Source organism: Mus musculus, chromosome 18, assembly GCF_000001635.26.
Source record: "Mus musculus strain C57BL/6J chromosome 18, GRCm38.p6 C57BL/6J".
NCBI classification, from domain to species: Eukaryota; Metazoa; Chordata; class Mammalia; order Rodentia; family Muridae; genus Mus; species Mus musculus.
The window spans coordinates 75070457-75083192 of NC_000084.6; the positions used below are offsets into that span (position 1 = coordinate 75070457).

Here is a 12736-nt window from a genome sequence, read left to right on the forward strand (position 1 = left end):
TTGTTCTGAATCTTGCTAAGATTTTCAGTCTAACCGAGGAGTCTCTGTATCCCAGTGCTATTTTCGTTTTCAAATAAAAACAAATAAATCTAACACCTACTATTCATCCTATTTTTAAAGGACACAACTCAGTGGTTTTGTGTGTATTCCCCATGATTCTGCAGCAACAGAGAAACCACAAGCATTGTCTGTCACATCCCCACTTGTCCCCTCTTTCTCCTCATGGCAAACAGTCCCCTCTTTCTCCTCCTGTGGGTTTTGCCTGTGCTGGGTCCCTCTGGACTGACTTTTCCCTTCTAATTCTGTATGGTCTGCTCACCTTCATGTATTGTCATGTGTGTTGGGACTTTATTTTCTCCGATGGAGGTTGGGGAGAGTGAAAAGTATTCTATTGCATCTATATGCCACATTTTGAACGTGTATTCATCAGTTAATAGACTTTGTATTTTGTTATCTTTTGCCATTATGTGTAATGCTATGAAAATTTACGTGTAAGAATTTTGTGTTGGTATATGTTTTCAGTTCTGTTAGGTATATCTACCTAGGAGTGGAATTGCTAGAGCACATGGGACTCTGGGCATGCCATTTCGCATTCCAGAGTCTGTGGATGAAGGTTACAATTTTTCTACCTCCTTTCTTATTCAGAAAATTCCATGACTATATTTATTTATTAGAAACACTAGGCTTCTTTTCTTTTCTTTTTTTTTTTTTTTTTTTTTTTTTTTGTTTTTTTCGAGACAGGGTTTCTCTGTGTAGCCCTGGCTGCCCTGGAACTCACTTTGTAGACCAGGCTGGCCTTTGCCTCCCGAGTGCTGGGATTAAAGGCGTGCGCCACCACGCCCGGCTAACTAGGCATTTCTGATGTGAATTTATAGTATATTTTTTCTTGATTTGCCTATTGTCTTTTTGTTATTATTTAATTGTACTAAGAACATAACTTTGTTTCGGTAATGTTGATTTTTTTTTTCCTCTTGACTGTCCTGGAACCCACTCTGTAGATCAGGTTGTTCTTGAACTCACAGAGCTCTGCCCACCTCTGCCTTTGATCTTATGCTTATTTTATAAAATGGGTCTGAGTATTAGAGTTGGTGTTAGGTGGCCAACTAGTGGGTGCCTCCTTGGGAAGAGTGAGTTCTACCCTCTTCTTTCCCAGTCCTTATTGCCTGCAGTTCTCTGGCTGAGGCCCCTGGGGTTGTACCCTTCCTTGTTAGCATGTTTGTCCATGTGAGTTTTCAGATCTTGTTTAGGCAGTCATGTTGTTGAGGCGTCATATCTAGGAGAGACATCCCACAGCAGATTTCCTTGTCCTCTGGCTCCATCTTCCTGCCACCTCTTCTGTGATGTGTTCTGAGCCCGAGCTGCAGGAATGGTGTTGTATCTATTGTGATGGGTTTCCACCATGAGTGGTTCTCTGTATTTTGGGCAGATGCGGCTTTCTGTTGTGGTGTCAGTCTGCTGCAGAGAGAAGCTTCTTTGGTGAGGGGTGAGAGCTAGGATTATCTGTGGGCATCAGGGTAAATTTTAGAGCACAGTTAGGCTATGCTGGTTTAGTAAAGTGCTGGTGATAGGTTCTCGCTGAGATCCGTGACCGCGCTCGCTTGCTCGCTCGCTCGCTCGCTCGTCCTGGGCAGTTGCCTTGCTTCCAGGCATCGTTTCCCTCCTGTCGAGTGAGCCTTAAATCCAGGTTGTTCCCACTGGATATGAGCTGTACTCACACACCTCTAGGGATCTCCTGCTGTGCTGGTCGTTGTCGTGGCTCGAATGCATCACAGCTAAGTAGGATATTAGCGGTCCCTTAAGAACATGGTGTTTTGAACCTCCAGGACCAGTGGTGTGCAGCTTTTGATCATTTCCAATGAAGTGACAGAATATTAACTAAGAACATTCCCGGCTGAAATGAGATTAGACGCACTGCTTAAGCCGTCTCTCATGTTTTATTGATGTTTTGTCATGGTGTTAAAATGATTTATTTTTTTATAAAACTTTACAAAATGTTTATTTTCAAATTCTATGTATGTGCACATGATTGCGGGCACCCAAAGGGATCGAAGGTGTAAGATTCCCTGGAGCTGGACTTGCAGGAGTTGTGAACCACCCAGCAAGGGTGCTGGAAACCAAGCAGTGTGTGCTCTTACCTGTGGAGTCATCTCTTAAGCCATTGGTATGCTTTTTCAAGGATGGTCTCATGTAGCCAAAGCTGGCCTTCAATTTCTGATTCTCCCAAATTTTGAAACTGCAGGCCCGAGCCACCATACTGGCTTTTCAGACACTGTAGGTTATGAAGCAAGTGCCTGTGCCACTCCCAGTTGAAGTCTACTCCTCAGTGTGGAGGTCCTAGGGCTCGAGGCTTTTGGGAGGCCATCTCTCAGGAACGACAGGAGCCATAGCTATCTCTCCTCACCACTGTCCACCTTACACGGCTGCAGCAAGAAGGCAGCTACAGCCTCAAGAAAGCTCTTGACCTGGAACTAAATTGGTTGGCATCTTGACCTCAGAGTGCTCAGCCCCTGTAGTTGTAACAAAGGAATGTTTGTTTATGGTAACTTGTTGGAGAATTCATACTCTCAATGACAAAGTCATTACACAGAAATCATATAATAGCAGCTATCAAATGATAAATAAAAATTAAAATGCCATTAAAAATAAAACAAAACACATTGGATTAAACTTAACAAATATGTGCACTTAAGTATTAATAACTAAAAAACGTGACTAGTGAAATTAAGGAAGGCCTAAATGTGACTGTATATGTATGAATTAAAGGCGATAGAAATGAGGTGGCAGGTCAGTCAGTCTATAGATTCAGTTAGTCACATTTGTATCAGGATTGTTAGTCATCTTTTTAAAAGGCAGGATCTTGGTATGGAGTATAGGTGGCTTTGAACTCACTGTGTAGCCCAGGCTTAGACGGAATTCACACTTCTCCCTCCCTCCTCTCTCCCAGCGGGTTTGCAGGCCTGTGCCGCCATGCCGGACTTTATATTGTATCAGGAATTGGGGCCTCTAGGAAGTTGTCTTACATAGTTGTTGTCACACTTATTTTCTCTTCACAGAGAAAGAGAGAGATAGAGAGGGAGAGGAAGAGGGAGAGAGACAGAGAGGGGGAGAGGGAGAAGGAGAGGGAGAGGACACTGTGATCCTAAACTGGAAATGGAAAGTTGAATATTAATTCCCTCTTCACTGTCTGGAAGTCTCTCAGCTGGGGCTGGGGCAGGGTCTTTGTTTGCTTTGTTTTTTCCTTCAGTCCTGAAGACAGTGGAAAGTGGAAATACAGTATTTTTCTCTACCCTCAATTGATAGTTGTTGGAACTCATAGAGTATTCTGTTGAGGTGGAGTGTCGTCTTTCACCGTTAGCAGGCAGTGTGAGTGGCCCACTAGGTAATTCCCCTAAGTAGTTTTCATTATCTGTTTTGACACAGCTGAAGGACCTGTGAGTGTAAGTTGGGCTTAATACTAGTAACTCTTGCTGTCTTGTGCAGACTACTATCCTGTTTTATCTTCTAACTACCCAGGAAAGTAACTGGGAAAGAAAAGGAAATCTTAACTAGCTCACTTTCATCATGTCCAGCTAGCCTGCAGCTTTTAAGACATTGTAGCATAAGCGATCTGTGATTCGCCGTAAAGAGCCAATATGTGGTCAGCTTGGTTTTGAGTGGTGGCAAAGTTATAGCTTTGAGGCCATCGGTGAGCTTTTGTTCACTAATGACCCTGGAGGGTCCTCCCAGCTGTGGGAGGTGTGGGGGACATGGTAACTAGGAAACATCATTGACAGACAGCTGCATTTTGGCTGTGTGTTTCGTCAAGTCCTGTGTCTTTAACGGATTTTCCGAATGACATTTGCATCATTTCCCCGGGTGGTACAATTGAATTGAGGCCTACTTATTTTGAAACAGTTTTAAAAACTACTGAACGCCATCATTTTCAGGGATTAAATGAGAGCATGGGCTGCTTTGCTTCGGCCTTGCTTTGTGGAATAATTATTTTTGCTGTTGCTACTGGTTCTGCTACTGTCTCCTCGGGAGTCTAGTGAATTTTTATACAGAGTGCTGGTTTATGAAATAGTATTTGGAAGCTGAAAGTTGGAGTTTTTGTTTTGTTTTTTTTTTCTTTTGTCCACTTTTGGTAACACATACTAATTTTTCTCTGTAACTGAGCAAACTAGGGCAAATCCATGATTGCTTCCTGTCATCTCATTTTGTATGTAGGGCACAATGGTAACGGGACATAGGCTGCAGGGCGGGGCTGAAGATAAGAGTGGTTAATGTGATGACCAGGATGTAAGCGGCAGTGCAGAATGAGTGATGTGGGGGGTGCGAGCTCAGCGCGTGAGCTTGTTTCTTATATGCCCTGTTCTATTTAAATGGAAACCTCCGTTAACTCAGAGGTGCTCTGCTGTTCTCCATCTGATGGGAGAGCCTTGTATGCAGGCAACAGCAGATGCAAAACCCGGAGGTGGGCTCATTAAGGTTTCTGAGTAGGCCTGTCAAACTGGAGGTGAAGGGGCAAGGGCAGGGATGCAGTGGGAAAGAAGTTAGGATGCTCTGTTAGAAGTCCTGGAGTCTCTCTTCCAGGAGGGTGGGCTCGGGACTGTCTTCTAAGTGAGGTGCATGGCCACTGGTAGTCATAATCCCTGTGTAAGTATTTTCCAGCGGGGAGGGGAGGGGGCAAGCCTATAATTCCTGCAGAGTGAGGGGGTGGGGGAGGAGGGCTGAGGCAGGATTATGAGTTGGAGGCTATTTTGAGTTACATAGAGAATTCAAGGGCTATAGATTTCACTGTTGGCATTAAATTTTTCTTTTGCTCTGTACCAATACATGTGTTTGGAAATAAGTCTTTTTTTTTTTTTTTTTAACTTTTCTTGCTTGCTTGCTTCTTCTAAAGAAGAGTGCCCTGCTATAGCCTGAACTTTCTGTGAAGACCAAGCTGGCATCAAATTTGGAGTGGTATTTTTGCCTTCCCCTCATGTGTGCTGAGCTACCTACAGGTTCTTCTGCCCTGCCCAGATGGGGTATGGGCAGGCAAGCTTTTCAGATGCTGGACTCCAGCACCCCCTCCCCCCTTGTTCCTTTCCTTCCCCTGTGTGACAACTGCAGGTGGCAGTAGCAGGCTGAGGGAAGCAGTGGCAAGTGGAGCCCTCTAGTGTTACAACCCCAAGCCAGTCTTGTGTATAGAGACCCTTAGCCTTACAAGTGCTGGTATCAGGGCCTTGGCTTCTGGCAGAAACCAGTATTAAAGCTGTCATGCCCTGTGCCCTGATGATTGATAGCTTTCTGGGACTCCTGTGCTGAGTAGGGCCCTCAGGTTCTCTTCACCCCTCTGCACTCTTGTCTCTGCACCTACTTCCCTGCTTACCCTGGCTGTAGGGAATTTGGAATTGTTCACTGCAGCCTGTGTTGACGGTTTGTCTTCTGTTGGGATGGCATTCAAAGGGGAACCAGGGCCCATTAAGGGCTATTCAGGGACTGGGCATGGCCTATGCAGGGACAGCTCAGGTACAGGCACCTCTGCCTCACATCGGGGACTTCAGGTAGATCAGGCCTGAGGTCACCCTGTGTCTTAAGCTTTAGGCAGTTGCTGCAGCCTCTGCAGCTTCTTTAGTAGCTGGCAGGAACCTATGCTTTGTGTGCTGGGAAGCCAGGACTAGGGACCTGGGTGTGGGTGATGAGTGGGTTATGTGAGAGAGCACTGCTGGCTTATGGGTAACAAGGTGCCAGCTGTTAGGGTACTCCTGAGGCTACTCAACCTCTTCCACTGTGAAGCGGCTGGTGGATGCTTTGTCCCTGGAACCCCGGAGTTAGTAGGGACTGCCTTGGGCAATATTGGTTCCCAGTGCCAGGCCTGTTGGGCTTCCACTCACCTGTGTGGTGTTTAGCTGTCAAGTCTAGTGCCAGGCTTCAGGCTAGTTTTCCAGTGAAAGGTTGCTGCTACTGTCTGCAGTGATGCCCCTGTCCTGTGTCATTCCTGCGGCTACTAGGGTAGACTGTTGTACAGAAGTGGGCGAGGAAGGACGACTCCAGAGGATGTGTGGTCCTGATGTAACAGCAGGGGAGATAGCATGAGGAAGTGGCTCTGAGCCTGTTCTCTAACTGTTCCTCTGCAGCTTGCAGTGCAGCCCCACAGGCATCCAAGCCTCCCTCCAGCAGGGAAGTGCTCCTCCTCTGCTGGGAGAAATGGTTGTCTGGCTGGGCATTGCACATCTACTACAGACTGAGATAGCCCCGACGGGCAGGGCACCCAGCACCCAGCAGCCAGCGCACTCGGCTGTAGTTGTGGACAGAGCTGTCTCAAGGCATCTGTGGCATGATGAAGGCAGCTGGTGCCGGTACTGGGGTAGTCTTTCTAACTGTTAGGGCAGCATCCTTTTCTCATGGCCGCTCCAGCAGCAGGAGAAGGCCCAGTAGCTGTCAGTGGGGTGCCAGGTTTCCCTGTGCAAACAGTGTCCTTGCTTAAGTGCAGGAGTGAACGTCAGAAGGATGTTTCTGTTTGTGTTTGATTTTCCTCTCACCCCATTCCTTCTGTAACAGCGTTTAAACTTACCAGTGCTGTGAGAAGAACATCTAATCTGTGGCTTTAGAAGTTGCTCAATGTATCCATGCACCTGCTGCGTTTATTAAACCAGTTTCTCCGCAGTTCACATCCAAACTAGGCAGACTACAGCTTAGCTCCCAGCGGATGACCCTGTCTGTATATCATGTCTCTGTTCTGTGTAGGACTGCTCCTACTTGGGCAGTGTGTGCGCCTGTAGTCTCAGTACTTGAGGGGTTGAGGCAGGAGGATTACTGTGAATTTGAGAACGGCCTGGGATACAGAGTGAGTTTGCGGTTGACCTAGGTTACATAATGAACCCTAGTCTTAAAGAAAGAAAGCCCAACAAAAATTTTTTTGAATGACCCAAATGTCAGCTGTTTAACAATCAATATTACCTGATAATTTTTATCTTGTCAGATGTCTGAGTAGCTTGATGTGTTACTTCTGAGATTGTGGTCAGGTCAGGGCTGGGATATCTGAAGCTTCAGGTGGGGAAGGGCTTGCTGTCTAAATCCCTCCTTCAGGGTGCCGACAGGGTGTCCTTCCCCCAGCGTTGTTGGACTGGGGCCTTACTTCCTTGCTCACTGTTGATGGAGGCCTCACTTAGCTCTTTGTCTTTGGGCTCACAAGACCAACTAGTAAATATGCGTTCCAGACAGACTTGGGTAGTTTAATTAATGATTATTGTAAGTAGAATCCTATCTGGTCACCTGTGTCATCATTAGTGAGTTGTAAGTGTCCAGTTTATTCTTCATTAAGTTCAAGGAATGAGGAATAGCTTGGCAGTGATGGAGCACACCTGTAATCCCAGCATTCGGGTAGGCAGAGTCAGGCAGACCTCTGAGTTCAAGGCCAGCCTGGTCTTCAGAGTGAGTTTTCCAGGACAGCCAGGGCTACACAGAGAAACCCTTGAGAAGGAAGAAAGGAGGGAGGGAGGGAGGGAGAGAGAGAGGGAGGGAGGGGGAGAGAAATAAACAATATAATTTATAGCAGTAATTAAGTAATCACTGAGCTATCCCCACTCTGTGTGTGAGTGTGTGTGTGTGTGAGTGTGTGTGTGTGAGAGTGTGTGTGTGTGTGTGAGAGTGTGTGTGAGTGTGAGAGTGTGTGTGAGTGTATGTGTGAGTGAGTGTGTATGTGAGAGAGTGAGTGTATGTGTGTGTGTGTGAGAGTGAGTATGTGTGTGTGTGAGAGTGAGTGTGTGTGTGTGAGAGTGAGTGAGTGTGTGTGAGTATGAGTGTGTGTGAGTGTATGTGTGAGTGTGTGTGAGAGAGTGAGTGTATGTGTGTGTGTGTGAGAGTGAGTATGTGTGTGTGAGAGAGTGAGTGTGTGTGTGTGAGTGTGTGTGAGTGTGTGAGTGTGTGTGTGTGTGTGTGTGTGTGTGTGTGTGTGTGTGGTGGTACTAGGGATTGGACCTGCAGCTTCTTGCATGCTGGGCAGATGTTCCATCACTGACCTGTGTCACTGGCACGTCCCCTTCCCCTAACTTTTAAGACAGAGTTTTGCTGAGTTGGCCAGGCAGAGTTTCTGCCCCTCAGTATGTTATGTTTCTAAAATGCACTTCTACCAGTGATTGCTCCTTAACACATCTGGTTCAGTTTAAACTTGCCTGGTTGAGAGCCAGTTATCTTTAAATATACAACAAACTACCATTTAGTAGGTGTTGCCTACTTTTCTTTGAACTTTACTTGAAAATTTCCTTTGACTTGAAATTTCCTTTGGGCTTTAATTGAAAACTTTACCATGAAAAATTTCAGATTGATAAAAATGATTTGGGTGAATAAATATGTACCAAGCTGTCACAAGCTCTCCTCTGTTGATGGACAGCTAGGTTGATTCCATTTTCCTGTTAAAGTGAGAAGAGCCCATCTGACTGTGGCGGGATCTAGACTCCTTGGGATATGCCCACGAGCGGGGACTGGGTCATAATAGTTGTCTCTCGATTGCCGAGAAGCTGCCACTCGAGTCCCACAGCGGCTTCATAGTTGACACCGCAGCAGAGTTTGCTGTCTTTAGTTTTCCTGATGTTGGCCATTGTGAGTGGGGTAAGAGGGAATCTCAAAATAGATTTAATTCACGTGTGTTTGCCGGCTGGTTAGAAATAATCAACACTTAAAAAATTTTATCAGGTTTTATATTTCTTCTGAGAACTGTGCGTTCAGAGGATTGATTGACCTATTTGTTTCCTGCCAATTTCTTGTGTGTATGTGTTTACTTTTGCAGTTCTTTAAAAATTATTTTTAACTTGCCAAAAATTGTGAATATTTGTGGAGATGTAGGGTTGTGTCTAAGGGTGCAGTGCCGTAGGCCAGCAAAGAACATTGGGTCCCATGGGGCTGGGACTACAGGCAGTTGGAAGCCACTCACTGGAGGTTTGGAGAAATGAACTCAGGGTCCCTGTAACAGCAATGAATAATATACCATCTTTTTTGTTTGTGTGTGCCTGTGCCTATATGGCTGTATGTGTATCTGTGTGTGTGTATGTGTGTCTGTATGTATGTCTCTGTGTGAGTGTATGTCTGTGTCTCTGTGTGTGTGTCTCTGTGTGTGTACGTGCCTGTTGCATGCATAAATGTGCACATGTGTGTGGGATGCACAACCGTGAAGTGAGAGGACATTGATGTTTTTTCATCACCCTTTGCCTTATTCCTTTGAGACTGGGATTCTCACCAAGCTCAGGGCTTAGTAATTTGGGGAGCTGGCTTGCCAGAGCTGCTGACATCCTCCTGTTCCCACCCCACAGCCCGTGCGTCACATGGTCACTGTTGATGTCCTGCCAATCATGCACAGTTGGCCTGAGATGTTGCACATTAGAGATGAAATGCATACACCATTCTGATTTAGAGATCGTGGCCTTCCCTCTGCCTTTCCTGCTGCATATCGGTTGCTGTTGTTAGTGAGCAGAGACAAGCACAGGGGTTAGAGCGGATCTCGAGAGCAGAAAGCTGCTGCTCTTCCTACCGTACAGCAGTAGACTAATAGACACGGGAACTGCAGAGTAGGAGAGCAGTGGGATGCCAAGTCCAAACAGAAGAGCTAATGACCAGAAAGGGGGTTAATATTTTGGCTTGACTTAATTTTTATCTTAAGCATTTTTTTTAAATTACCTGAAATATTTGAATATGTAGATTTGACTGCTTAAATGTATGGTTTATGTGGAAAGAGCAGTGTTTAATCTTCCAGACCGGTCATGACTCTGCTTCCCCCATGTCTTCAGGGATATCACGTATGAGATAGCAGTGGAGGCCATCTCGGCAATGGTTGTCTTCCTTTCCTGCCAACTCTTCCACAAGGAGGTTCTGCGACAGAGCATCAGTCACAAGTACCTGATGCAAGGCCCATGGTATGTTCTGTTTTAACGTTGTCCTTCATAAGGAGCAACCACTGTGATTTTAATTGTTATTTCTTTTCATGGGTGTTGTCATTTTACCAACCTGCCCTCCCTTCCTGTTCTGTTGGTACTTCATCCCCAACACAAGGTGAAGCCACAGCCGGGTTCCTGTCCCTCTGTGCTCTGCCTCGTCCCCCAGTTCATGGGTACCTGTCATAGTTGCTTTATGCAGCAGGCTGCTGTCATCTCTTCCTTCTTCCTCCTCCCCTGTCAAGTCCTCTCTGTATATTCCAGCTGCACCCAAGTCTTCCTCTTTCTCCAGCTCCTTGGAATCTAGTTGTCCTTTGGTATCTGCAGGGAACTGGCTAGGATACCAAAATCCGCAAGTCCCTAAAACATCCTGTATGTAACCCAGGCACATCCTCCTCTACGCTTTAAATCCTGTCTGGATGACAGATAGTTCCTAACACAATGTGAATGCTTTGTAAATAACTGATATACTGAATCGTTTGGAAAATAATGAGGAGTAAAGTTAAGTATAAATAAGATTTTTTTTTCTGAGTATTTAAAATTTGTGATTGGTTGAAGTAGTAGATGCAGAATCTGAGACTGTGTTCTTTGTGAATTTGAAGGGCTGACTTCTGTGGTCTGTGACCTTTTGTTGAGCCTGCCAGTGGCCCCTTCACTGGTCTGATTTAATGAGCATCTACTTATTTACTGTATGCTACCTACATGTTGGCCTTCCTCCGTAGCAGACACTTATGGGAACGTGGCTAAAAACACTTTCAGTAAACACAGCACCCTACCTTCTCTTGACATAATTTTCAAAAAGCTTTAAATCAAGCAAGTCTTTAGAATAAGTTAGTTTTTGTTAAAGTTATCTGTAAGTTCTAGGGATGCAGCTGTGGGTAGAATACTTGTCAATTGTTATGAGTGAAGGATATTGTCCATAGCACTGTCCTCGCCTTGTTACCATGGTTACACTACAGCATGCATGTTCACAGGCTCCCGTAGAGCCCTTTGGGTAAGTCACACAAAAAAGATGCCCAATGCCCAGGGTTAAGACTGCATCTGGTGACCTTCTTACTGGAGACTCCCAAGGTGTCACTGGGCCTTGTGCAGCAAGAGCCAAGCCAGTGTGTGGCTCTGTCTTACTGAAAAGCTACTGGGATTGATCATGTGAGCTCCAGACTTACCTTCTGACGTAACTGACACGCTCCACTGCCAAACACCATAGTGAGTTTTCATCTCCACCATCTTCCTGCCTCGCAATGAGGATTGAACTCTGGTGTGAATTGTAAAGGAGACAGACCATAATACTGGAGCCTGTGCAGGTGACATTTGAAAGTCACTGACAAGAAGGGGAGGCCTGGGCTTTGGAGACTTCTCTCTAAACCCTAACAGTGGTGGAGTAACCTGGCCTGCAGGTTATGGTTGGCATGCTAGAGTTTTGACTAGAACTGTATTTGTTATGGTGCTAGAAATATAAAGGTTGTATTTTCCATAGGTGGGGAGGACGTTAGTAGTCTTACTTTGTTAGTCTTTGGTTTTTGTAGTGTCATTATAATGACAAATACTTAAGCAGAATATTTATTGTCATAAAAGCCATGGTCATCAATAATACATGCAAAAATCTACAAGTGGACCAGAGAATATAGAAATTACCTTGTCACCAAAAATTGAATAAGCGGAGTTTTGCGCTTACAACATGTGTCTCATTGCTATTTGGTTGGCACATTCCTCTGCTGATTTCTATGTAGCAACCTGCCTTCAGTAGCCAGCTGTGCTGCACTGGCCGTTACATTTATAATTACTTACAATTCTATGTAAGTGACAAGCACATGCTTATGCTTAATGGTTGGAATCGTGCTGTCTGGTGTGGAGACAGCGCCAGGGTCAAGGTTTGGGTCAGGTTGTGAGATGCTCACACGTTCCCTGAGGTAGTCCTAGGGACAAACATATTCTGTGGTGTTGTGCAGAATTAGGTGACTCTGTGAACAGGAGTTTGATTTTAATTTTTTTTTTTTTTTTTTACCCTTTCTATGTAGTCTTCCCTACACCAGTAAACTTGTGAAAACCTTATTGTATAACTTTATCAGACAAGAAAAGCCACCTCCGCCCGGAACCCATGTCTTCCCTCAGCAGTCGGATGGGGGAGGACTGCTGTATGGACTGGCATCAGGAGTAGCAAGTAAGTCCTTCCGTCCTTCACGTCCTCTGTCTGTGGAACCTCTTCTGATTGGCCACACGCAGTTCTCCTCACTTGGTTGCTGCCAGGAGCCATTCTATTGAGTCTGGGTAGCTGGCTAAGTGTAAAAGTGCAAAGGCGTTAAAATGGCAACCCTCCCATTCTCTGTAGTGATTCATGTTAAATGTATGCAAATAATGAGTAGATTATTTAGCTGTAGAACATAATTGTTCAAGACGAATGTTTATACGTAATTATGGATATCATGCAAGGTCTGGCTCTGAAGAGAAAGTAACATCAAGCCGTCGGATGCTTTTCACTCGGTGCCTGTAGGCAACATCTTTCTGTTCAGAGACTCCATTGGCTGGGGTTTCACTGCACAATCTCAGAGCTTTGTTCAGTGACAAATTGGTAGACTTGGAAGACTTTGCAGCTAACTCTGCAGCAGCGTGGGATGGGGTTGCTGAAGAAAAGCCCTTTCCTCCCTCACAGTAGGCGTCGTTTCTGCCGCAGAGTTCAGAGCTAGAGGCAGGGCTAGCACGAGGTGCCTTGGGCTTCCTTCTGAGAATAGACCAGGCTCTGAGAGCTAACACAGCTGAGACCGTGGGCTCTGTTATAAAGGAGGAGTAGTAACTCGACATCCGGGTAGTCTCCTGCCTGCAGCCGAGCAAGCAGTACCTTGGATGGG

The 12736-nt window shown here is 45.6% G+C and overlaps 1 protein-coding gene across 6 annotated transcripts in view; it reads left to right on the forward strand.

Annotated features, from left to right (window-relative positions):
- Dym (dymeclin) overlaps positions 1-12736 on the forward strand; it is a 268268-nt gene that overhangs the window by 51758 nt on the left and 203774 nt on the right. For all 6 annotated transcript variants that reach the window (XR_386014.4, XM_006526218.4, XM_030250594.1 and 3 more), the window contains 2 exons: positions 9747-9872; positions 11909-12051. Coding sequence is in view for 5 of the 6 variants with exons in the window: in XM_006526218.4 (XP_006526281.1) it covers positions 9747-9872; positions 11909-12051 (269 nt within the window). In the remaining variant the exon portion in view is untranslated. The remainder of the gene's footprint in view (positions 1-9746; positions 9873-11908; positions 12052-12736) is intronic.